The sequence below is a fragment of the Hypomesus nipponensis genome, chromosome 18, assembly GCF_054491055.1.
Source record: "Hypomesus nipponensis isolate SF chromosome 18, ASM5449105v1, whole genome shotgun sequence".
Taxonomy (NCBI): Eukaryota; Metazoa; Chordata; class Actinopteri; order Osmeriformes; family Osmeridae; genus Hypomesus; species Hypomesus nipponensis.
Window position 1 is genome coordinate 3,765,687 of NC_140378.1, and position 25,670 is coordinate 3,791,356.

General features: G+C 46.7%; 3 protein-coding genes and 1 long non-coding RNA gene across 8 annotated transcripts in view; 1 reads left to right on the forward strand and 3 right to left on the reverse strand.

The window, feature by feature from the left end:
• LOC146251571 (WD repeat-containing protein on Y chromosome-like) lies at positions 1–15,069 on the reverse strand. 3 transcript variants are annotated; one of them, XM_084679813.1, is made up of 26 exons: positions 12,882–15,069; positions 10,699–10,735; positions 10,467–10,617; positions 10,168–10,286; positions 9,857–9,960; positions 9,429–9,621; positions 9,238–9,349; positions 9,013–9,097; positions 8,809–8,924; positions 8,612–8,682; positions 7,601–7,731; positions 7,135–7,202; positions 6,879–7,027; positions 6,459–6,596; positions 6,192–6,299; positions 5,859–6,086; positions 4,610–4,680; positions 4,069–4,273; positions 3,776–3,904; positions 3,290–3,505; positions 2,954–3,121; positions 1,567–1,735; positions 1,160–1,292; positions 877–1,054; positions 662–760; positions 1–413 (listed from the first exon to the last, which is right to left on the reverse strand). In XM_084679813.1, exons 1-26 carry the CDS (start codon positions 12,926–12,928, stop codon positions 189–191), a joined length of 3,450 nt encoding a protein of 1,149 aa, XP_084535939.1. In that variant the 5' UTR covers positions 12,929–15,069; the 3' UTR covers positions 1–188. The 3 variants fall into 3 exon arrangements, with proteins under 3 accessions (XP_084535939.1, XP_084535938.1, XP_084535937.1); XM_084679812.1 differs by having other exon boundaries at positions 4,036–4,273; XM_084679811.1 differs by having other exon boundaries at positions 4,024–4,273.
• On the forward strand, positions 12,720–21,675 carry LOC146251572 (uncharacterized). 2 transcript variants are annotated; one of them, XR_014732043.1, is made up of 3 exons: positions 12,720–12,770; positions 20,960–21,046; positions 21,543–21,675. It is a non-coding gene; the product is annotated as an uncharacterized LOC146251572 (long non-coding RNA). The 2 variants fall into 2 exon arrangements; XR_014732042.1 differs by lacking the exon at positions 12,720–12,770 and adding an exon at positions 19,757–20,778.
• On the reverse strand, positions 15,207–20,969 carry LOC146251573 (microtubule-associated protein RP/EB family member 1-like). The gene is made up of 7 exons (XM_084679817.1): positions 20,787–20,969; positions 19,615–19,745; positions 18,860–19,005; positions 18,096–18,294; positions 17,792–17,901; positions 17,445–17,597; positions 15,207–16,815 (listed from the first exon to the last, which is right to left on the reverse strand). Exons 2-7 carry the CDS (start codon positions 19,733–19,735, stop codon positions 16,765–16,767), a joined length of 780 nt encoding a protein of 259 aa, XP_084535943.1. The 5' UTR covers positions 19,736–19,745; positions 20,787–20,969; the 3' UTR covers positions 15,207–16,764.
• The window catches only part of LOC146251574 (uncharacterized), an 18,267-nt gene continuing 14,176 nt past the window's right edge, over positions 21,580–25,670 (reverse strand). For both annotated transcript variants that reach the window (XM_084679808.1, XM_084679809.1), the window contains exons 19-26: positions 25,545–25,629; positions 25,264–25,409; positions 24,423–24,513; positions 23,985–24,133; positions 23,787–23,872; positions 23,440–23,509; positions 23,171–23,295; positions 21,580–22,745 (exon numbers count right to left, since the gene is read on the reverse strand). In XM_084679808.1, coding sequence (XP_084535934.1) covers positions 22,592–22,745; positions 23,171–23,295; positions 23,440–23,509; positions 23,787–23,872; positions 23,985–24,133; positions 24,423–24,513; positions 25,264–25,409; positions 25,545–25,629 — 906 coding nt within the window. In that variant the 3' untranslated portion in view covers positions 21,580–22,591. The remainder of the gene's footprint in view (positions 22,746–23,170; positions 23,296–23,439; positions 23,510–23,786; positions 23,873–23,984; positions 24,134–24,422; positions 24,514–25,263; positions 25,410–25,544; positions 25,630–25,670) is intronic.

Sequence of the window (25,670 nt, forward strand, 5' to 3'; positions counted from 1 at the left end):
CCAGTACCTTAGGATGAACTTTAATCCCATATAAATGTCTATAGAAATATAAGGTTTTAATTGTGATTCTTGATATTTCTCAACATTTAAAAAACATTGGTGATGTAGTTCTGGGACATGAAAATTCCTTCTCTTTTTTCTCATCTCCTTTTCTCTCTTTTCTCGATGTCCGCAGCAGTACACCTCTCCTATGCGAGGCTGCCTTTGACTGGCTGTTTGGAAGCGACAAACTTCTTGCACCCTGCCTTGGTGGCGGTGTAGCGTGCATGAGGGCCACGCTTGGAGTTCCTCTTCTGCTTGGCAAGCAGGTCTCCTGCCTCCTGGGTCTTCTGTTGCTCCTTCAACCGGGCGGGGACCGGGGGCTGGATGATGGGCATCAGGGGGCAGCAGGGCATCAGCTTAAACACCCTCAGCTGAGGACAGAAGAGCAAAGCACAGCTGGTACATTTATGTTATTTGATATTCATACACATTCATAGACAGGTCTTCATTGTATGTAGATGTCTACTGGGGTGTCCTCAAAGATGATGAGGATGTTTTAGATGTAAAAAACAAAACAAAAAGAGGTGTAGCTCTGAGCTAGGAATGGTGAATAGGGTCAAACTTATAAGAGACACCTGGCCTGCCATCGTATGGAATGTTTTAATATCTGTGTACTGGCCTGTTCTCGGCTGCTGAAGGAGACTGGAAGGTTGGGGGGCCAAGAGGGGAGATGGTGACGCACTTTCTGCTTGTAGGCCGACCCCAGAATGGTGCTGGTCTGGGGAGGGAAGGGGTGTGTTGATGGTTAGCGAGTAAGTGAGGCGAGGCAGGTAAGTAGCGTAGCTAGATTAGCATCAACCCCTCACAGCCCTTCCTCCCCACCCCCACCCTCACCTGTTTGCCCTTCTCCTGCCAGCGTTGCCAGGTCTCTTCTATCTGCTCGCTGCTGTACTGGGTGATGCGGGGGTCAGAGGTCACCAGCTCCTGCAGTTTGGGGGCCTCACTTCCGCTGAAGTTGGCGGAGTTCTGCAGCTTCTGCAGGGTCAGGTTATCCAGGATGCGCCTGGCGCAGCTGGTATCGATACACACAAGCACGGACGAAAAACCATAACATCAACAAACACTAAGGTGGGAGACCTGCAGCAGGACCAATCAGAACAGGGGGAGGGGTATTTACTTCCAGTGTGGACGTGTGCCCTTGTTGAGCACCTTGAGGGTCTGGCAGGACCCCACCCTCCTCAGGTCCACAGGCAGCCCCGTGGTCAAGGCATGGGGGTCGCCCACACGCCATTGGGCCTGCCCAAACGTACCTGGAGAGAAGGGTAGTTACTGACTAACACCAGACTCATGACTATTTCTAAAACAGTTCTAATCCATTGCCATCCATTTAAATTGATCAATTTATTGTGGGTTGCCACAAGTATTAAAACTGTGAAACATTCAGGAGAAAGGGAACCTCAACAACCAATAGAACTCCCACTGAACTCAACTACTTCCCCACTGTTGCTTCCATAGGCCTCAAGTCTATACAGCTGTCATTACCACCAGACGACAAACTGTTTGGCTGCCTAGTGCCTGTTGTACCTATGTAGCTTCCAGAAATGGTCCAGAGACGCAAGTTGCAATCCAAGCTGGCGGTGACGATGACACTGAAGCGCTCCACATACTCTATGCTGACGATGCTCCTTAAGTGCCCCCGCCAGGTACTGAGCAAGGGCGGGGAGTTTAGACGCACCTTCCAGCCATCCTCCACCTGGGGGTCACAGGTCAGCCCTGGTCAGTCTAGCCTGGGCGTCGGTATGGAAAACTGAAGGGGTGTAAATCTTTTTGTACCTCACGATTTGATTCTTGGCCTCACAATTCAATTAAAAATCGATTCAAGATTTTTTCAATTCACGTTTTTTTCATAACATTTCAATATATGCTTACATTTGATCCAGTTTGCTGTTTAGTGATACTTGTTTCTATTTGACTCTGATAGGCAGTGTTGGCCAATGCATCAAAACCTTGAAATGTATTGTTTTTATTGCAGTTTAATAAACTCATTGTTCAATTTTATTTTTTATTGTTTTAATTTGTGAATCGATATGAATCTCTAGAAGACTGAATTGGGATTCAAATGCTAATTAATTTCCCCCAACCCCTAGAAAACAGGGGCACCCTGGACCAAGGTATATGCTAGAAGTGCACACTGATGTACTGTGTATTTAGACTGGAGCATTGTGATGTGGAAAGAGAAGCCCTACATCCAAGGAGTGATTTTCTGTAGATTTGCTGGTATTGGATGTATATAGTATATAGAGATCCCATTTGACAGGAACAAAAATTTATTTTTATGATATTAGAAAGCTGTAAACAGGCTATTTCCTTATTCAATGACAAAGGCTTAGAAAGGAGGTTAGCCACAGGCAGGCTAGCCTGAACATGAATACACTTAACAAAATAGACTGGGTGACTTACATCATTTGTTTCAGTGCTGAGGACACCATGCAGTTAGCAATTGCATGACTCTAGAAAGAAGCTTCTACAAGCGTATATACAGATGGATAGTACAATCTACTGTGAACTATACAGTTCAGGAATGCTTTATAGTATGTTGTTTGATAACCTGTGTGTTTGTAGTTTGTGGTTATTTAAGCTTGAAGTGTCATCTACAAGAGTTTCCTGTCCTTTGTGTTAGTGGAACAAAGTGGAAGCGAGACCCTTTTCGGGGCCCTTATCTAATTTGGGGACAAATAGGTCATCAAAGGTTAAGTTATCAAATAGGTCAAAGGCATTCTGTCCACATTACTTTGAGATAAATGAAAAGAAAAAAAAAAATCACCACAACACACACTTTTATGCTCTTATCTCTGCCTCCCCTTCCCCACTTCAACTTCTACCTGCTCCCTCATCCTCTTCCCCCCTCCACATCCACCTCCCTCTCCTAAACTTCCCCCTCACCACCCCCATCCGCCCTCCCTGCCCCCACCTCCTCCGTCGTCTCCTCCGTTGTCTCCTCCAGCACCCTCTGTCGGGGCCCCTCCACTTTGCAGTAGTGGGGGATCAGGCTGGGCAGCCTGGTGGTGGTGGGGTTTTGGCGACCAGCTCTATCCTGTTCCGCACGCCTGGAGAGGCAGTAGTCCTCTATGTCCCACAGCTGCAGACATCAACACAGCTGATACGACACAGCTAGCCAAGAGTTAGCATCATGACATCCCTGACTAACCTATAAGAGTTGTTTTTTTTTGTAACTTAATGTTGGACTGTAGGGGTGGGTGAGTGTGAGGTTATAGCTACGGAGGGGGGCAGACAGCCTTCGACACACCGTGATGTAGCCGCAGCTGTCTCCGGTGAGCAGCATCTGGTTGTGCTGGTCGGTGGACATGGAGTTGATGGAGAGCCCTTTGCTATGCACGGCCCTGAACTTGCCCAGCAGCCCCCCTTGGTGGTGGATGGACCAGGCGTACACGTGGCCATCCGCCACACTGGTCAGGAGGATGGCCGTATCAGGGCTGCGCTCCCGGGTACCCAGGAACAGGGCCTGGGGAGGGGGGGGGGCGATTGTTTGTGAGCTACAGGACATCCTCTGGGCGATGCTCTTCTGAATCAACTGTGATGGGGCCCCTTTCTCTTCCTTCTACCTTCTCCACATCCTTCTCTTAATATCCCTCCTTTTATCTCTCTACCTTCTCCACATCCCTCCCTTACAGTAATCCTTCAACTATTATCTCTACCTTCTCTCTAAACCTCTTCCTTTCTGTCCTAAAATTAATCTCCCCTCTCTTCATCCCTCTTTCTCCTATGCTCGAACCTGCTCCACAGCTAGACTAGGCTTTTCCAGATCCTCAACACTGATTGGTGGAAGTTTGCCGCTCCTGTCCGCCTTGTGTTCCCCCAACAACCTCTTCTGAGTCTTCTCCTTAGCATCTAACTCCACCTCCTGATGGGGTCAATAGGGTGGACACTAGGTCAAAGGTCAGTTATGTTCTACTGTTACAAAGTCTGGTGAATCACACTGTTAAGATGAGTTGCTCCATCTCTAAGACCACCAGCACCTACGGCTGTAGTTACCACAGTAACGGACTCGGAGATGAGAGGTGATACCCGTTTGGGCAGGAGAGGACGAGGGCTCTCGCTGGCGTTGAACCTGCAAAAGGCGCGACCGGAATCAATGTTCCAGATGATGATGTCACCGCTGTAGGAGGCGGTCACCAGCATCTTGTTGCCGTGGGCGTGCATGGAGTAGATGTCCTCAGAATGGTACTGGTTCCACACACGGTACTCCATCTCCATGTCCTCCTTCACATCACTGGAGAGGGGGGAGAGGAGGAGAGGTATGGAGAGGAGTGGAGAGAAGAACAGAGAAGAGGAATGGAAAGGACTGAAGAGGAAAGAAGAGGAGAGGTGTAGAGAGAGAAGAGAAGAGAGGAGAGAAAATGTGTGGTGAGGAGAGGAGAAGACAGAAGTAGAGGAAAGGAGTGAAGAGGTGTAGAAGTCGAAGACAGGAATGGAGAGAAGTAAAAAAGAGAGGAGTGGAGTGAAGAGGTGAGGTGAGGTGTGGAAAGGTGTGGATAAGAAAAGAATGGAGAGGAGTGGAGAAGAGAGTAGATACAGATATAAAGAGACACCACATTGCTATACTCACAGGTACCACATGACTCTCTTGCTCCAGCCGGAAACGTAGATCCTCTGATTGATGTAGATGATGCCCGTCACCTGGAAGATAAACATCAAAGGTTCTTGAATGTCAAAAGGCCTTCCGTCAATATCAATGAAACGTTTGATTCATACTATCAATTCACACAATAATTTTTCTACATAGCTTCGATATCCTAACTGTTCTATCATACACCTATTTTATTATATAGCTAGCCGTTCATTGGATATGATATCTGGACAAAATGTCTGTCATGTCCCTGGGCTGGACATGCCTTTTCCGTTTTCTGTCTGTTCTTTGTCTGTCGGTCCCTTTTGTTTTTCAATTACAGGCTCCATTATTCCTGTCCACAAACTCCATCTACCCTGTTAACTAATTACATCTGCAGCTCATCAACTCATCAGGATATTAACACTGGTTCCACATCCACTCCTCGCCAGTTCAACGTCGCTATTAGTCCACGGTAGTCGGCCTGTCTGATTTATCCTTACAATTATTCATTGAATTCTGTTATTAACTTGGTTTCTCTGTCTGTTTTCTTTAGACTCTGTTCATACCTCTGCCAGCTCCAGACCCGTCTCGTCAGTCCAGCATTCCCCCGGATTCTCCGCTACCGCTACCAAAAGCCCTGCCTTTTCTCCGATTTACAATAAACCGTTAATTTACTCCCGTGGTCTGAGTTTTGCATTTCAGTCTACCTGCCAGCCAGCCATTGTTATAATCTCAGCCTTCTGGACACAGTCCAATCATTTGAAACAATAGCTGTCACAAAGGTCCCCGACAAGAGTGTTTCTTGTTGCATCACCGTAACCCCGGCTAGCTCAGTTGCTGGAGCAGGAGACTCTTAATCTCAGTGTCGTGGGTTTGAGCCCCGTGTGGCCGTTTTTTCCTTGTTAGCCTTCTGGACACTGGCCACTACTCATATAAATGTTTGTTTATATGATATATTTGAGACATTATATCTCTTCTACAACTGCTGCAGAATTATAACTTGTCTATATTGTGCTTATACTATGAATTGTACTGTGTTATTTACATGCTGCTTATGTTATGCTATTATATGGTCCAAAGCATATCGCAACTGTGCAATTGAAAACTATATTTACATAACTGTAACTTATTTAGGGTTAGGGTACACAGAGTTACCTGAACATTCTTTCAAGATCAATAAAGTGACCTGAATGGATTTGAGCGTTAGTGGTGAATGCGAGGCGTGGTGGGGGTCAGGGGTCAGCACCTCGTTGTCGTCCAGCATGGGCAGGGTGAGCAGCAGTGCTCCGTTGTTGAAGTTCCACAGACGCACGGTTCCATCCTTGGAACCCGTGATGAGGCGGCGCTTTGGGGCGTCGAACGCCATGGCTGTCACCTCTACCGGTCTCTCCGGCGACGTCTGGAACTGCATGACCTTCTCCCCCGTCAAGATGTCCCACACGCTCACCACGCCATTATGGCAACCGCTCACCACCTGGAGCAGAAGGGTGGCATTCCTTCACTGTCAGCATGCCAGCCCCCAGATGGGAGAAAGCACCCTGGCTAGAGAGGCCAAGGAACCTGGCTCAGCCCAGCTCACCAGTTTGAAGTTTTTGTTGTAGAGAGCAGTGCAGAGGGAGTGTTCATGTGAGGTCTTCAGCTTCTGGCTGGTGTCAACATGCTCCACCGCACCGTGGAGAACCCCTATCTTTACACACGCACAAGTGTACACACACACGTACACACTCTGAAGAACCTATTTCAATGCCTCCCAAAGACGAGATATCGTGTCTTACGACCGAGACAATCAACAACGCAGCCTGCGAGATACCGTCTGTGTCAATAAAGTTAGCATGAGTGCTCCTACCAGGGAGGTGGCGAGGACCAGGATGTTGGTGTCTCTGTTGTAGTGGATGCTGGAGATGGGGAGGCGACTCATGGGCACGTTCCTGGAGTGGATGCTCTGCAGGCAGGTGCAGCCCTGAAGGTCCCACACGCGCACGTTCTGAGGGGAAGTGGGGGTGGGGAAGTGGTCACGGGTGGAACGTGGGGGTGAAGGGGACGTAGTGGAAGGTTACCAGATATTTGGTGTACCGGGACAGTTTATTGTGTACTATATATATATGTAAATATACATACACACATACATTAAACACATACACGATACAAGTTCCAGTTAATATATAAATGACATAGTTAGGAGGGTGTGACAGAACGGTTAAACACTGGGGTTCTCCGTGGGTCAAAGCACGTGTCCTGTGGGGCTGCTCGACCCTGGCGTCCCTACCTTGTCCTTGGAGATGCTGATTATCTTGTTGTCCGACCCGTTGACCACGATGTGCGTGATGGCGGCGGAGTGGCCCTTCATCTGGGAGATGGAGCAGTTGTTGATGTAGGGGTTCCAGATCCGCACGGTGCGGTCAAACCCTCCTGTCACTGCCGCGCCGGAAGACAAACGCTCAGAGCACAGCAGAGTACAGCGGAATAGAGTAAGAATTGAAATATGACCTATTTCCTGGCGCCAGACTTTGTCATTCTCTCACCCAGGATGTTGAACTCCGGGGAGTAGTCGAAGCAGAGGATGCCTTTTCTTATCTGGAACGCTGAGTTGCTATATAAATTAAATCCAATCAATCAATCAATTGGTGACTGACTGTTTATCACGTTACTTATGCAATGGATTTGTCATACACTGAAATGTACTGCATCTAATGAGGGCAGATGTAGAGGTAGTAGGTGGTGGGTAGAAGTAAAGGGGAGAGGGAGGAGGTAGAGGGAGGAGATAGAGGTAGAGGGAGGAGATAGAGTGAGGAGGTAGAGGGGAGAGGGAGGTAGAGGGGAGAGGGAGGAGGTAGAGGGAGGAGATAGAGGTAGAGGGAGGAGATAGAGTGAGGAGGTAGAGGGGAGAGGGAGGAGGTAGAGGGAGGAGATAGAGGGAAAAGTTCAAAAGAGATGGAGGTGGAAGGAGATGGAGGAGGTGGAGGGTAGGTGGCTAGACCAGGAGCGTACTAGACTTTGGCCTTCTGGGAGTGGGGCACGGTGGTGAGCACCATGGCAGTTTGGTCAGACAAACAGCAGGTGGCGATAGCATTGAGATCAGGTAGGAAACGGATCTGGTGGCACCAGTTGTTGAGAATGGCCTAAAGATGGGAGAGTTAGAGGAGGGGGAGAGAGACAGTGAGAGAGAGAGACAGTGAGAGAGAGAGAGAGAGAGAGAGAGAGAGAGAGAGAGAGAGAGAGAGAGAGAGAGAGAGAGAGAGAGAGAGATAGATAGAGAGAAAGACAGTGAGAGAGAGAGAGAGAGAGAGAGAGAGAGTGACAGAGACAGAGACAGAGAGAGAAATAATGGCACCGAACCTTGACGCAAAAAATATTAGATAACAGAAGAAAGATCCTTCTCAATCCACCTCCCTCTCTAAAAACTCCTGTTGTCATCCCTTTTTTTGGTACTTCTCTCTACTCTCTCCCTCCTTACAGACAGCCTGACAAAGAACCCAAAATAGCTGACCCACTCCCTGGAGACATAAGCTCTGTGTGGGCAATTGTAAAGGAAGACAGCTTGTGTTTATTCCTCAGCAGATGCATTAGTTCAGCGTCTGGTAGATGCAGAATGATAGTTTGGCTTTGTAACTAGCCAAACTAGGGGTTATACATTTACATTTAGCAGACGCTCTTATCTAGAGCAACTTACAGTAAGTACAGGGACATTCCCCTGAGGCAAGTAGGGTGAAGTGCCTTGCCCAAGGACACAACATCAATTTTGGCACAGCAGGTTTACAACCCCCCCCCCCCCCCCCGGACGCCAACCTGGGCGCCCGCCCCCCCGGGGCATATCACGTGTGGCGGTTGGCGCGCCCTGCTGGTAGTGCGTTTGAATCTCAAGGATAGCGGGAGGGTTAATTTGATGCACTTGGGAAATTGCCGCCCTCCTCTTCATGCCCGGTTCATCCGTGCCAAAAAACGCTACTGGATGCTCGTATGAAATACACCTCTATGGGCTGGAGCAGCTGCACTACGCACCACTTTGAAGCACATGAAGTACTTGGACTGGTTCTTCAGCAACGCTGGGACAGGAATCCTACAGCTACCCCCTGGAACACAGACACAGAGGGGAGGGAGTTGGAGGGGAGGGGGTAAGGGGGGGTCACAAAGGGGACAGGGCTTGCTACAGGGGTGAGTAATGAAAGAACAGTAAGTGTGTGTGTGTGTTCTAGCACCAGCTTTGTAGGCTCCGCTGTTGAAGAGTCCATTTTGGAGGACGTTAGAGGAGATAAAGGCTGTCAAACAACCTTCCACGTCTCCCAGACAGAACACAGACTTGACCCCATCTGACCTGGGCACACACACACACAAACAAAGGTCAAGATCCATCAAAACAATAAATCTGACAGCTCCCTATCCAGCTCTACCCAGTGTCCTACCAGTAGTCCATCACCACTATGTAACCCTCCAGGCCTGTCAGACAGAAGGCGCTGTCACACTTGCTGGCACTGATGTCAAAGAAGTCTGACAGAACACACAGAAACAGGCTTGGTCATGACCAACTAAATCTGTTGCTTTTATGGGTGGGGCACCAAGAGGAATATCGTACATAGATGCTCAACCCTCCCACACACACACGCACACACACAGACTGCTGCACACACCAACGTCTCTCCCGGTTGTGGCTACAGCCAGCAGGTGGAGGTTGCTGAGACAGAGCATATCATTCACCCAAATCTTTTGGCTGGGGTTGTGGCCTTTCTTCATGTGGCCAATCTATGGAGGGAGCAGAGAGGTGAAACATTGACATTGTTCTGACTGACACACACACACATGCACACACACAGACACTCACATTGATGGTACGGGTCAGTTTGAATCTCTCGCTCCAGTAGTTGAGGATGCCGTCTCGGCTGATTGACAGGTAGCGGCCCAGCTGATTGCGAGTCTTGGGCTTGGCCTCGTCCTGGCCACCAGCATCCTTGTTATCCGCCTGCTGGGTCTGGAACGGGTAGAACTGCAGACTGACGATGGGCTCACAGTGGGACCTGGGAATGTCAAACAATATCATACAGTACTGCTAGGGGGTAGAGTAACACAATAATACATGGATGATTGAATGAATGAATGAATGAATGATGAATGAATGAATGAATGAATGAATGAATGAGAGGATGGATGGATGAATGACTGAATGACTGAATGGATGGATGAAGTCACCCCAGGAGGCCTGAGTTCGACTGGCCGCTGGCAGCAGTGGGGCAGGTGAGAGGGGGAACTCACACAGGGATGATCTTGAGTGGCTTGGGGAAGTAAAGAGGCCTGTTCTGTTTCTGCAGGGAGTCCTTCTCTCTGTACTCCAGCAGCATGTAGTTCAGATACTCCTCCTGACAGGGTCAGGCACAGCTGTCAGATATGTGTGTGTGTGTGTGTGTGTGTGTGTGTGTGTGTGTGTGGGAGTGTGTTGGCAGCTCATCCCTTGCTGAGTCAGCCAGTTGACATATTTAGCTCTGGTTTGGCATTTCTGTCATGTCTTGTGTGTGTGTCACACAAGTGAATGAAGTGAATGTCTCACCCAGATGACAGACACATACCCAGTCCACACTGCCATCACAGTTGGTGTCCACCTTCATGAAAATGTTGTCCAGATCTTCATCATTTACGTCTCCCATGATCTCCTTGATGGCGATGCGGAACTCATTCATGGATAGTCCTAGGCAGGAAGGAGCAAGGAGGAGAGAAGGAGAGAGAGATGAGGGCAGAGACAGATAGAGACATGGTGTGTTTTTGACACAACGGACCAGCAGTGAGGAAGACGTCGCTGATGCTGATGCCGATGCTGATGCGGGGAGACAGATATGTGAAGTGTATGTGTGTGTGTGTGTGTTCCTACCTCCCTCTCCCTCAATGTCCGCCTCATGGAACATGGCCTCGATGCATCGGAGGTGCTCATCATTGATCTGGTCCTCCACCCGACCCGAGCTCTTCTCCTTCTCGTCCACTGCCGCAGACCCACTGGTCCCCACCCCTGCAATGTCTGCATTCTGACACACACACACACACACACTGTACAAAAAACAGTACCGGTTCTACAGTGTTATAGCAGTGTCTCTGTTGCTCTCTACCTGTGCTCTACTTTGTTTCTGCTTGTCCGTGGGGAGCCTAAAACAAAGAGAACCCCCATGGTGATATTACAATACTGGCTTAATATGTCCTACTGCATTCATATGTCCAGCTATTATATTGTTGTTTTGTTCATTTAGACACATGTTAGACCAGCGGTTCTCAACAAGGGGGCCACAGGCCCCAAGGGAACCTCGGAGAGCTTTGAGGGAGCTTTGGGGAGTCAGGATAAACTAGGCAGAGGCAGCGAATGCTCGTCAGTGTCGCTTCTGCCCGATCTTGCCTGTACTGGGATTGAAACTCCTGTCCTCGGACTCGGAAATGCGACAACCACCTTTACTAACACAGTTTTAACCGGATAGCCTAATGTAGGCAATGCCACCGAAAAGCTGAGAAGGGTCCAATTCAGGGACGGTCCTTCCTATAGGCGACATAGGCAGCCGCCTAGGGCAGCATGAAGCGGGGGGCGGCATTTTCCGAAACACAGCCATTAATTAACCGTCCCGCACTACCAGCAAAGGGTACCAACCGCGCCACGTCATATGTCCGTGTTGTAGTTGGAGGGGGCACCCCAATTTGAGCTCCGGGGGGGGGGGGGGGGGGGGGGGATAAATCTTGTCTCGGGCACCAAATGTGCTAGTACTGGACCAATTGATGCGCTCCCTCTCCAGGCCACTCTAAACCGTAACTCTCTCCTCAGGCCCCTCTCCAGGCCCCTCTTTTCACGTGTCCGCAATATTAGCACTACCGCTTGTCGGAGGATGTATTGCATTTAAATAGTTAAACCAATGCCAATGAGAAGGGTCCAATTGCCGGAAGGACAGCCTCCCTCCTCAGGCCCGGAACTCTCTCCCCAAGCCCCTCTCTCCTCCGGCCCCTCTTATCAGGTGTAGCCGAGGGATTACCGCCACCGCTGGGAGGAGGATGTATTGCATTTATACGTAAACCAATGAGATTTGTACAGTAGTGGTATCTCGCTAATGCTGGTTAGACGATGTATTGCATTTACCGTATATGTAGCCCTATGACTTACTTTTACTTTAGTTTTAACTTAAGTCAATAGTGTTTAACATTATCACAAAATATTGTGTTTTCAAAGGATTAAAGTAGCTGGCTAGAACCTCATTTAGGCTATGCCAAACATAACCCATAACTTTCATGTTTTATGAGGGGATTACTATCTAGGCTACATAAAGAGCCAGAACTATTAGTGTTTGTGCTTTTTGGATACGATTATGGGTCTGGATTTCTTGCATCATGTGTGTGGAAGTTTTATTTTAATCGATGTTGTGACTGCATTGAACAGTGTACTGTTCAACACTGTTCAATGCAGTCACAATATCGATTGAATGACAGATTCATTTTGGATCAATTTGAAATCCTTTTCAATAAATTGATCCAAAATGAATTTGTCATTGAATCAAGTTCTTGTGGCTCAGTTGTTTAAAGCGTTGCATCAGTAATGGCGAAGGTACGTGTTAAAATCTAAATTTCAGAAAATATATTTTAAACTCCATTGTCAGTTGTTGTAATCTTCTTTATGTACATTTTACAATGTTTTGTTATTTTGAGGAGGAATCATAGCTGCAGATATATTTTTTTTTTCTTATGGTAAAATAAAGTTGTTTGGATCAGTCATAGTACAGTAGTCTACAACCGTTGCCTGCAGCTGGAAGTTGAAATCTGCTTTAACGTCTAAAAGTCTGCTAAATGAAACCAAAAAAAGTATCTCCCCATTATTTATGTTTATGATATGAATGTATTTTTTGCCAACTAATTTAATCATTTTAAAACAATATTTTGTGATCATGTTTGCCATACGTGAAGTAGCCGCAATGCTAATTTCTGCTATGTTAAACACTATTGACTTGTTAAACACTAGCTAAAACCGAAGTTCATTGTAAGTTAGCCTATTAATATAATATCCTCCGACCAGCGGTGGCGCTAATACCTCGGCTAAACCTGAAAAGAGGGGCCTGAGGAGAGAGGGGCCTGAGGAGAGAGTTCCGGGCCTGAGGAGGGAGGCTGCATTGGACCCTATTGGAAAAGTTAGCTCTTGTCTTTGATGGGGCGGGTGAGTTCCAACCAATTTGACTATTTATTTATTTTTTACATGACTAAACATATTTATAAATATACATCACTTCATATCCCCCCCAAACGAAATTAAATAATATTTGCTTACATATGATTAAGCACTTCTTGCTCCGCAATTTGTTTAACACCAGCCATATCAGGAACGTTACTATAGTAACCAACAGAAGGTTACCTCCAACTATGCAATTTTGAAAAATCATAATACGTAGTGTCATGATTCCATGATACAGTCAAACGCTGCATCTCATCAATGTCCTTGGACATTGTAAGTGCGCTGCCCGGCTTTGTGACAGCGGACTTCGCCATTGCCTAGAGATGAATCGACAGACTTGTCAAAAAATTCATACCTAATAGCACGTGTTCGCTATGGACTGGAAAATAAGATAAGGGAGACTTTTTTATGGAGCCTAAAGACAACTACAACAGTAAACTACGTTTTTTTAAATGTGACAAATTTGATGAGCATAATTGAAATAAGCTGGACCAACTGAAATGGATGGAGCCGCGGCAATGACAGGCCGGCTGCCACTCAAGTGTAGTTAGAGGAAAGAAGCTATTACCCTCCGTGCCATTAACCCACTGTTCCTGCAGAGAAGCACTTGCTGCAAAGGATATTGAACACGTCAAGTCTTGGATACTTCCGTGCTCGTGACCATTGTAAACTTTTAAAGCTAAGAGCCACAAATTCCCTGCTCATGCAAAGAAGTGAAATGGTTATCCCTTATGCTGACATGTCTGTTTAGTTTGAGAGAGATGTATTCATATCTTTTCGACTAAAGGCCAGATCTAGCAGTTTTTGCTGGAGGAGAAATGGGCGGCAGATATTCAATGATACAAGATCAAAAACCAACGCAAATACATTTTGATAAACCCGTCCTTAGGCTCTCCATGATGTCACATTTTTGAATGATGTCACATATTTGAATCTTGGAATTTATACCCTAGAACAACCATCTTTTCTAGACCGATGGTGTTGTCCTGGCGGTGAGATGACCCACTCACCCATATGACAACATTCCAGTAAACAGTGAGGATAAATGCATCAACAATAACAAAAGACGCAACAAATTTGCACTCCGTGGAAATACTGTTTTTATTCATCGTAAGAAACTTGATTCAGCTAAGAGTTTAAGAAAGAAAATAAGAATCATATTTTCCCGCTTAAAAGACAAACAGAGAAAGAGAGATTGATAAAACTAAAAAGGTGGTGGTGGTGGGGGGGGGAGGCCACAAGGCCCACAGTGTCCAGGCGCCTCAGCTCTGAGGGATTGGGAAAGGGGGGGGGCACAAATGTAAGCTGAGCATCGTCATTGCAGTTCATAGTACCATCAGAAACCTTTACAAGAGAGGAGAACCAATCAGGCGGCTTGGGGTCAGACCAAGGTTGGAGGTCAGAGGTTATTGTTGGCACAGTCAGACAGAGGCCACAGTGGGGTCGGGTCTCTGTCCTAACCCAACAGCACAGCATATCAAACATCTTCACTGAGTCAAATGTTTTTCAATACTATTTGTCTTGGTGAGACCCCATGCACCCACCACAATTAACCAGCAAGGTTGTGTACACAAAAAAAAAAAAAAAAACACTAAATATGTTTCAATACAAGACACTGAGGTTCTCGTTACAGTTCAAGTTTTCCGTGTTTCTTCCACCACTTGCGGAGACTTGAACACACACGGTGACGTGAATATCTGAACAGGAACAGGAAGGTTTCCTGTTCACGCCCCAAACATTCAGAAAAAAAAGGATGATTCGGAAGAAGGGCGATTGCTAGAAAAATGCACATCAAAATGGAGCTCTGGTCCTTAACAAAGGCAAACTGTAGTAATTCAGATAACATGAATAATTCCACCATCACAAGCAGGCACCTGCTGACATGACTAACATTCAAGCTCTCTCTCTCTCTGCCCTGCCTATAACAATGGCCTCATCATCACTTGTTTAGGTACTAGGAGAATATTATACTGCAGCCTGGTTGACAGATCCACTGTGATCTGGGAGCTTGTACAACCAGACTAGTTTACCAGGCTTGGAAAACCGTACTAAAGTTAGACGGTATAGTAGACTGAGATCATTCTAAACAATCTCACCTATTTCTACAACCAGAAAGCCAATGGCTCATCAGTATAGCCTGTATTAAACTACATTACCCAGACTGCTCTACTGTGTACTGACTGCTCTTCTGTGTGCTGACTGCTCTCCATCCACCACTACTGTGTGGATTGAGAATTCTACCTGCAGGCTTAAAATTGTTAATTAAAAAGTTCATCAGGTTTGTGTGACTTGAGGCTCAGTCATTACACAGAGGTGAGGGGTTTATCTGAGAATGACATGGAAGACTGGAGACCCTGAACTTTCTGCCGCGTTCTCTAGAAGACATGCTACAGAGCAGCAAAAAAACATAGCTTCCAGATATTAAGAGCTAACTGACAATATTTTAATTTGCATTACAAACATTTGCCAAAAAAGAGAAAATACATCAAAGTCACATCTATGTTGAGTTTATGAAAAAGGTTACCAACAGAAGAAAACAACAAAAAAACATTAAGAATAAGGCCATTTATAAAAACATTTTAAATCTCTGACTTGTCCTGTGCAGAGTCTGGCAGTTATGTTTTGGGGCCCATTTACTTGGTCTCTGGGACATGAGCAAGGCTATGATCAATCTAAACTCATTCCGCAGTGTACATCGCCTTGTTAAAACTCTCCCAAAAATCCAGTTGAAATATGGTTAAAATAAGAAGTGTTAAAAAAATTATGTTTAAAAAAAATAATCTATCACCTTTATGAGGTGCTCTCCTTGCAAAGAGAAAGCCTTTGGCGCAAAAGTCAAAAATCTTGTGCCAGTGGAGGAAATGGTGGTTAGAGAAAAGCCAAAAGCGGGCGTGGCTGGGTAGTTTGGGATGACCCGGTGAACCTGCCTGACCGCTCGAGGCTAGTTTTGTTTACCAGGACACGTGTGAGGCTAAAGCCCAGAGGTCATGGGTCGAGGCAGGCATTTACAGTGCATATGCCTTCTAACACACAGAAGGCAAGCAAAACATAAAATATATCTCACATACACACACACACACACACACACACACTCCACCACAAGCCTCATTGCGATACGATTCTTGTTCAGCATTAAATACTGGCATGCCTAGAAGACTTGCAGTGAAGAAGCTGCATTCTGTATTAGTGTGACCGGCCTGTGACTATGACAAACAGTCACAGTTCTCCTGGAATAAACAATTGCACATTTTAAACAAACTCATCCTCAAATGAGACCCAATGATAAAACTGTAAAACAAGTTTTTTGGGGGGGGTGGGGGGCACAGGATGGACTGAGTGAAGTACTAATGATAGACCATGATCAGAAAACATCAACCATACACACAACATAACATATCTAAAACCCTTCCTCTATTGACATAACTAGGAAAACGAGTTCCCATACGTAATGGAAGCATGTGGCAAAGACTGTGATAATTTAGGGAAAAGAGAAAACATGTACAAAAGACAGTGCAGGTGCCAAAGAACTTGCGACAACACACACGGGAGAGAAAAAAAAAAAAATTTAAAGCCCAAAGAAGTGGAATATTACAGACGGATAAACTCACTCTTCGGGACCTGAGCAGACCAAGATGGCCACCAGAAGCCGACCAAGATGGCCACTCTGTAGTGTAGTACAGCACTAGGCTAGGCAGATACAGGCCACCAGGAGAGTGGGCCAGGGACAGGCCCTTCAGAGGAGGTACTTCACACTTGACTTGTTTCAACTTGATTTGACAGACAAAAAAACATTTCATATCGAGTCCATTTCGGTACCCCAAATCCATATCATGAACTGGTGGTTTCAGGTACTAGAGAGTGAGGGTGGGGCTGGGGCTGTTGCTGATTGCAGGGGTAGAGGGGGGTGGGTTCAGGCAGGTTCGGAAAGGAAAGGTTGGTTGGAGGTTGGAGTAAGAGGTGCGTCATCCAGTCCTGAGGGTTAGAACTCCTCCTGCTCTTCTGATTCGGCGTCCGGTATGACAAAGCCCTCCTGATAGGACACATGGGACACAGAATGAGGCGTCTATCAATATCCTACTGAGATCTCCATACCCCTCAGGCATCAATATTTTATTTTCTAAAGATGATGTTGTTCAGATGTTGATTACATTGTTCTAATTCTTTTTTTCCTTTTTTTTTTTTTTTTACCTAAGGGGTATGAATGTTGTCCAGACAGATCTAGCTATGCCTTGTACAGTAAATAAGGCGGGCCTGAATGAGCCTGTGCGAAGTGTTAGCATAGTGAAGCAGTAAGCCAGTCTCAGTGGTGTCACCATACTGAAGCAGGCCTACAAACATTACATTCCTCTCGTGGAATTATAAAGAGAGAATCAGCTGTTGCTTGGACCACGACACATGATCTTAACCCAGAGGATAGAATTCAATAAAGCTTACAGCTGCCATGTTTGTAGCCGTGTGTTTACCCACAGACTACTTTGCATGTTTCGTTCAGAAGATCTTGGTTGTGTGGAGAATACCTTTTGTAGGTATCAGTCATTTCAAAATCATCCATGACTACTACACAAGTAGTGTTGAAAGTTCATCATTTGGGTCATAGCTGGTTTTGAGGCAGACAGGCTGTGTGTGTGTGTGTGTGTGTGTGTGTGTGTGTTCACTCACGTCTGTGGCGTAGAGAATGTCTATGATCCTCTGCAGTGTTGGGTCTCCTTCTCCCTCCTTCTCTTGGCAGATGAGCTCAATGTTCCTCAGTTTTCCAAAATAAAAGTCCCTCTCCTTCTCCATGTCCTGGATGGTGGACTTTAAAATGTTGACCTGCAGGGAGAGAGAATCTAATTTATGTCCTCTGGCTCTAACTAAACAACCACTTAGGCATCAACTAGAAACATTTAGCTTACAACTATATTGTCTATATAGCTGTATATTCACAATATTGTCACTATTTAATTTGAATACATGAATGAATACATAGCATGAATGAAAACAAAACAAAAAAACAACCACATTACCTCCTGGATAAGCTCCGCCCTCTCCTCGTCTCCTCCACCGACCCCTGGTCTCCTTGCCAACCCCGGCACCATCTTGGGTGCTACCTTGGCAACCGCGGCCCTCTGGGGAGCTGGTAGAAACAGCCGACCAATCAGAGTAAGGGAAAGGGGGACAGATTGATTACGATCCAAAGACGTTCTCATGTATGGATGCATCTCTGTCGTGGGGAGGATATGACCTGACACTGACCACACCAAGGGGTGAGGGGGGTGAGAGACAGACAGACAGACAGACAGACAGACAGACAGAGACAGAAAGACTGACCTGCATTGAGGATCTTCTTGGGCTTGTTGAGCGCAGACATGGCTGGGCTGGGCATGGGCATGGTGTCCTGACCCTGGCGCGCCTCCACGGGGTCGTAATCCTTACCGTCATAGTTGGCGTCAAAGAACTTCTTGAACCACTGGACAAACTCAAAGTTGTCCTGGAACTTCCCCTTTATCAACTTGTCCACTGGGATGATCTGGGAGTCGATTGCAACAGAACAGTGGAAGAGAGTATAGTAAAACGTCCTTAGTACGATTTGAACCATATTGGGGAAGTAGAGGACAGTGTTAGGCGTGGAGATGAGATCAAACACGGATGGACACAATGGGGGGAAAGTTTCTCTGCTCTCTCTTTCACTCGCACACCTTAAAAGTACTCGGACACACATCATCTCTTAATTGTGCAGTGTGGTCCAGTTCCAGGATGAGAACTAATGACAAGCTAACAGAGTGAAGCCTGTCTAGCAGATCACAAATGTAAATATAGGAGGGGGGAGAGAGAGAGGGAGAAAGAAAGAGGCCATGCTAATTCAGCAGTAAACCCAATTAACAGGCTGCAGCACAGCTGACATCATTAGGAGGTCCCCCCACCCACCCACACACACACACACACAGTAAAGTTCAAGTCCATACACGAGGGCTGGGATTAGGATCAGAGAATATTGAATAGCGAGTCAATAACAGAAGCAGTTTTACGCAGGGGGGGGGGTCAATCCTTCTACCTACTATCCTGCGACTGTGGGGCCCTGGCAGCTTGCTCACCTTGTCGACGCCCATCCTTTTGAAGCTGGCCTGCAGTATCTTGTAGTTATGAATAAACTCGTGTTCGAGCTTGGCAGCAAACTTCACTTTCTTCAGAGGTACACAGCCAGGGAAGAGCATGTCCATAAACTGGCAATAGGCAGCACCTGGGGGAAGAGGGGAGGTGGGGGTGTTGAGTATTCCAAAAGGTGAAGCAGAGCAACAATGAGAGGGAACCATTGTCAAAAACACCCAACTTTGATCTATTAGCCTTTTATCTGAGAACACCAGATAATGACATCGGACTAACAGAGGACTGCAGAGTAATGACAGGTTTAGGCAGAACATAAATCTGAAACATGATCTTGGCGTGTCCTCTAGTTAAAGCCCGACCCTGTGGTTATGCAGGCAGAGCAGCCTACATCGAAACAATACAAAAGCTGCTGTTCAGATCTCCATCTGTGCCATATCAATCCTGCAGCAACAACATTTGCCAGTATTTGCCTACCAAGCCTGCTACACCCATAACCTCTGTTGCCTCGACATCATGGAAAAATGACACAGCACCTGTTCAGCAGCAAGGAGTGATACTCCATAGATAAAACTGACATCAAATGATTAGTCATCTATGATGCTAGTTCATTTTCAGCGTCACAGTTCCCTACCAACCAACCTATAGCTCCCCGACAGGCAACACATAAAGACTGGTACCAGCTCTGGATTAGCTAGCCAATCCTTTGAGTTGGTTAGTTAGTTAAAAGGGGGCTACGCCTTACCTGAACACAGCAGCTCGATCTTGGTGAGGTTGATCTGTAGGGACTCGTTGATCCAGGCCAGCATGTCATGACGACTCAGATTGTCGCTAGTTACCGATGTCGAGTACACGTTCACAGCCATTTTATCACGACTGATGGGATGGGAGACGGGACAGGTAGACACATGGTTACATTACATTACATCACTAGAGCAGCGTGTTCCCTTTTGAAAGGGTTGCAAAGTGGTTGGCTATGGGACAGGTTGACAGTAGACAACAGTATTACTAGCTGGCTAATGATTACTTTGCTTATTCGGGACTCAAAATGAACTACACTATATTCATATTTCATAACAGCATACAGTCAGAGTTCTTTCCTTATAGTTGTGCTTGTATTCTGTTTAGCCATGTCCCCTGACTAAATAATATAGCCATCTTATCTCTAGTGTCTAGCAACCTTATTGTTTTCCAAACCGTGTAATTGCAGTTACAGTGTAACAAACTGGCCATTACGGACAATGTACAGTCGCTCTACAGTTCGACCAAGCAGACTAACTTATCGCATTGGCCGAGGGTAGCTTGCCAAATAGGACCCACAGACAGCTGTGAGAGAAATATCTGGGATGGGAGTGACCCATCTAACGTTAGCCCAGCCTAGACTAGAAGAGGCTATAGCGTTTTTGCTAGCTTTAACAAGTTTATCCGGCTGACTAGCAAGCTAGTTTCTGCCAAAGGCCCAATTAAGAACAGTTAGAAAGCAGATTCTAGTCCGACCGAGGTTACCATCTCGCTAGGTAGCACGTACTGTAACAGAACATATTTAACGCTAGGAATTGTCTAGCAACCTATATCTATAGTTTAACTTGCACTGGCTATTTCGTTAACTACAGTAGCTAGCTTTAGATAGATCACTTGTAATTCCAAAAATGTAATTGTGTAAAAGCTTAATAGCTAGCTAGCTAAGAGCAACTAACAAGTCTAGCGTCATTTCCCCCGCCCTACCTTAGCCGGCGCGGGCTTGCTAGCTAGCGGGCGTGCTAAGTAACCATAGACGCCCTCCCTTAAACCCCATTCAACTCAACATTTCAATCCCCTTTTTCACGGCGCTCCTTTAGCAATTAGCATGCTAAGCTAAATGCTAGCACAACCATTATCCCCACGTTTGACTGGAACGTTGTGATATGAGGTCTTTACCTTTACTGGAATTTCACGGGTCTAGGCGTCGTTTAGATATTATTTACACGTTAACGGTTTCTCATGTAAACGCTATGATTACAGATTATTGCTGGATCTAGACTGTAGCTAATGGGCCAGTGCAGTCCGCCGGCGGTCGAATCCTTTCAGCCCAACTGCGTTTGTTTTAACAGGCTTGCTGAATACGTCACGACGCTGCCGACGTCTCGCGTGCGGCTGATTCTCGGACCGAGGGCTGTTTGGGCGAGGCCACTGGTCAAGTTGAGTGAAACAGAATAATCAATGAGTAATCAAACAAAATAACGATTGTTTTGTATGTAAACCAATTGAAGTTGACAACTCCCTGAAATGAGTCTCTGCAGGTCGGGATGTCTGCATAGTGCAATCAGATACTGAGATAAGGTGGCTTATGCATAGTGTAATTGCCATTAGATGGACACAACTGGTGGCAACTGTAAAGATGCAGTACCCAACACTAAGTTAATTGCTGGCTTGTTCCCGGTTCGGAGTAGTGGTGCCAGTATGTCTAGCTAGAAGCACCGTTTTCTCTTTCAACTCCTTTGGAGCCTCTAATGGCAAATCAGGATGCACGAAAGTTATGTAGACCTGCCATGTAGCCAATAATATAGGAACTTTGAACTTACTAACCTACTTTCTTTCATATTTAGCAATGATGGGGCTTATTGCACCAAGAACAAAGAGACATCCATACAGCACACACTGTTGAGACTTTTGTCCTGCCTTTTATTCTTGTAGAAGCCACCAGTGTCCCGGTCCATGGAGACTGAGCAGATCTATGAAAGGACTGTTTCATGTGAATGGGCCCTTTTCATGTGACATGACCACATGCATGCCTGATGGCACACATGTCACACAGGGGCAGGACCTACTCCTACACACATTTGTCACAGAGGGACTGACAGCCAAAGGACATTATCCAAATTTGAGTCATTCCCAGGAAGATATTCCAGTTGTGTATTGTCAATGGTTTTATTTCAGAAAATGTTTTAGTTGACAAGTATAATATGGTCCTTCAGGGTTCCTCCAGTCAATGTCTTGTATTATTTGTGCAATTGACAAAACATTTGGAATAAAAAACGATTTGAGACCATATGGCTTTACGGTTCTATTAAATTCTCCCCCTATTCCCAGTAAACATCACATGATTGCTTGTTTCCACTGGACCAAGTAAGGAGTGAAACATGAATAATACATACTGTTATTTAACAGTATCACCATAGCAAATCAACATCTTGCAAATCATTTTACAAAAGTAACTTGTACAAGGCAAGTATACAGTAATGAACGAGTCACGACAGTTAATCGTATGTTGTAGCACCAGGCAGAGTAAAATAGAGCAATAGTTCTCTAGTGCCCATCTCTGTCAATCTGATCTCCTCTCCTCCCCACATATCTATAGGGAGGGGAAACGACAGTACATTATGGCAATGCCAGAGAGGTCATGTGCCCTCATTAAAACACAGAGGAGACAGGATATTGACAGTGCTCTCATAGAGGTCAGTCCTGCTCAACATTCTAATAAACAGACATACAGTACAACGAATAAGCACCCAATATCATGCATCCTTAACATGCCCTTAAAACCCCCCGAAACGCCCTCTCCAAGATGAGGTGGAAGGGAGGGAAGGAGGGAGAGGGGGGAGGGAGAAAAGGAGAGAAGGATAAGAAAAAGGAGGCGGGGTCTGAGGAGAGAATGAATCAAGGGGGAGTCGTATGGAGGAGCCCCCGCGGCCCCATCCCCCATCTCAGCTGCCGTTGCTTGGCGACCGTGCGCCTGCGGTGGGTTAGGGGGGCAGCTGCTCGCAGGCGAAGTAGTCCTTGAGCGGGGCGAAGAGGTGCCGGATGACGGGCACGCTCCAGGACTTCCCCAGGACCTTCTGTCTCTGCTGGCGGTTCATGTTCTTCACGTCCGTGTAGTGTTTGGGGAAGCCAAAGATCCTGGAGTGGGAGGGAGAGACAAGTGGTTCAAGCTGGTGGAAGGCAGTCCCTGGTGGTGGAGGGCGTGAACCTAGCCGAGACCACGTCGCACGACCTCCTCTTGTACTTGTTTCTATGCGTGTTATTGTAGATGTGTGCCGTAAAGAGATTTGGATGAAGCAATCGGTGACGTGGTGTAACCGGTGACATTGCATTGTGTGTTATTATAATGCTTGCCCCCCCCCCCCCCCCCCTCCCCATCTAACGACTCCAGGGTCCAAACTCAGGACACGCAAACATGACAACCGCTTCTTTAAACACCACTCTAAAAGCTACCTTTTCAATGGCGCGGGTGGGAAGTATTTATACTGAACAGCGACCATATAGTCATACTAAGCAGTTTCACTACATGATGCCCAGAACACAGACAGCGGTTAGTAACGTACTGTTCCAGCTCAGTGATCCATAGAGTGTCTTCCTTCTTGTTCTCATCCAGGACAGGCAGTTTGGACATGTCCTTCCCCTGCTTCATTGAGGCTGGGTTCGTGGTGATTGTGCGCACTTTGGTGAACTACACAAAAACAACATGTGGTGTCAAAACATGGCGGAGCCTTTGTAGGCTTGCATGCCTAAAACACAGGCTAAGTATTTCAGTCAAAACATGCCACATTTTCACAGGGAAAAATAAAGGTCAGACATCTGGGTGGGTTCTCACCTTGGCGGTCCGGCCGATCTCCAGGCAGTCCTGAAGAAGGAGCTTGTCGTTCTTGGAGGCAATAATAGGCCTGCGAAAACATTCAGAAGACCGACTGAGCTAAGCTTGATGGCGTGTGCGTGTGTGTATACACAGCTCTGGAAGATATTGAGACCATTGCACCTTTTTCTTTCCTTTCCAAAGAATTAAATAAGCAACATTTTCAGTGAGGAACAGATGGGTTCAATTCAAGAGGGCACTGCAAGTCGGACCCTTCTGTTCCTCACTCAAAACTTTCCTTATCTAATTATTTGGAAAGGGAAAAAAAGCTGCAGAGCTATATACATGTGTGTGTGTGATAATCATACCGGCTCATCCCAGGGATGTTTCCCCAGAAGCACCGGGCCCTGTGGGCGGGGCTAACTTTCACAGCGTCCACCACCACTGGGTTACACTGAGGGGGCAAACATCAGAGCAGTTCAGGGCACAACTCCTCCCAGCATGCCCTTCAGACGACACATCCCTCCAGGAGGTGTCATGAAAAGTGAGAAGAGAGGGTACTCCACCTCCAGGAAGCGGCAGATGTTCAGCCTGTCGTGGTTGTTCATGAACACCACGTTCTCGAAGAGCCAGAAGAAGGGCCGAGGGTTGTTCTCCTTGGGCTTCAGCAGGTCCAGGATCCTGTAGTACTCGAAGAACAGCCGGCCTGTGCCCTCTGTCGGAGCAGCACAGGTCAGAGACACACACACACAGAAAACAGGGAGCCACACCTTTGCAGCAATACTCCCATCTTCTGGACAAGCACATGTATTACATGCATCCACCATGGGTTAGTCCTGATTCAAATGAATGGTCATAGGCAGGCTTCGGCAGAGCTGGATAACGACCCATTCATTTGAATCAGGTGTGTTGGAGTAGGGAACATCTAAACCATGCAGGACAGTGGGCCATGAGGACCAGGGTTGGGAGCCACTGGGTTAGTCACACAGCCAGCTGAGACGTACCAAACAGGCCCTTCCTGATGGGGTTGACGATGGAGAGGTCGTTACAGGGGCTGCCTCCTATCAGGAGGTCAAACGGGCCCCACTTCTTCAGCTGGAACACACAGGTCACTTACAGTCAGAACAGACATGTCAGTTACAGACAGAACAGACAGGTCAGTTATAGACAGAACAGACATGTCAGTTACAGTCAGAACAGACAGGTCAGTTACAGTCAGAACAGACGTGTCAGTTACAGTCAGAACAGACAGGTCAGTTACAGTCAGAACAGACGTGTCAGTTACAGTCAGAACCGACATGTCAGTTACAGTCAGAACAGACAGGTCAGTTACAGTCAGTACAGACGTGTCAGTTACAGTCAGAACAGACAGGTCAGTTACAGTCAGAACAGACATGTCAGTTACAGTCAGAACAGAAATGTCAGAACAGACAGGTCAGTTACAATCAGAACAGACAAGTCAGAACAGACAGGTCAGTTAGTCAGAACAGACAGGTCAGTTACAGTCAGAACAGACATGTCAGAACAGACAGGTCAGTTACAGTCAGGCCAGTTACAGTCAGAACAGACATGTCAGAAGAGACAGGTCAGTTACAGTCAGAAGAGACAGGTCAGTTACAGTCAAAACAGACATGTCAGTTACAGTCAGAACAGACAGGTCAGTTACAATCAGAACAGACATGTCAGAACAGACAGGTCAGTTACAGTCAGAACAAACAAGTCAGAACAGACAGGTCAGCTACAGTCAGAACAGACAGGTCAGAAGAGACAGGTCAGTTACAGTCAGAACAGACATGTCACTTTATACGAGTAAACATTCACAGCAGACGACTAGGTGACACCTACATGCTCCTTGGTGATTGACCTGACGTCATCCACCTGCGTGATTCTCCCCTCGTGGTTGACGGTCGACACGGCGATGGACTCCTCGCACACCTCAGAGGCCATGTAAATCTCCACCTTAAAGCCCAGCTCCTTCAGAACAAGGTAGCCTGGAGAACATGCACACAAACTATTACAACAGGATCAGATCAATCGGTAGAATCCTGGCAGCAGAGCCCTCACAGTAGAGCCTCAGAGTAGAATCATCACAGCTGGTGAATCATCAGAACCGAGCAGAAGCTGACCTGTTGCTATCCCGTCGAACAGCGACAGCACTCTGATTGGTCGACGCTGGCTGGCAGGGATGGATGGGTAAACTCGATGCGGCTCCTGGTGAGGACACAGGTCAAAAGGTCACGTGTGAGCAGGGG

Coding starts and splice junctions, on each gene's coding strand:
- LOC146251573 (XM_084679817.1), bottom strand. CDS start 19,735: ATGGCTGTGAACGTGTACTCGACATCGGTAACTAGCGACAATCTGAGT. Junction 18,295..18,859: donor AAAGGATGGGCGTCGACAAG/GTGAGCAAGCTG, acceptor ATCGACTCCCAG/ATCATCCCAGTGGACAAGTT. Junction 17,598..17,791: donor GGGCGGAGCTTATCCAGGAG/GTAATGTGGTTG, acceptor CTCTCCCTGCAG/GTCAACATTTTAAAGTCCAC.
- LOC146251571 (XM_084679811.1), bottom strand. CDS start 12,928: ATGGCTGGTGTTAAACAAATTGCGGAGCAAGAAGTGCTTAATCATAT. Junction 1,736..2,953: donor CGGAGGAGACGACGGAGGAG/GTGGGGGCAGGG, acceptor TGTGACCCCCAG/GTGGAGGATGGCTGGAAGGT. Junction 414..661: donor CCTTCAGCAGCCGAGAACAG/GCCAGTACACAG, acceptor TTCTGTCCTCAG/CTGAGGGTGTTTAAGCTGAT.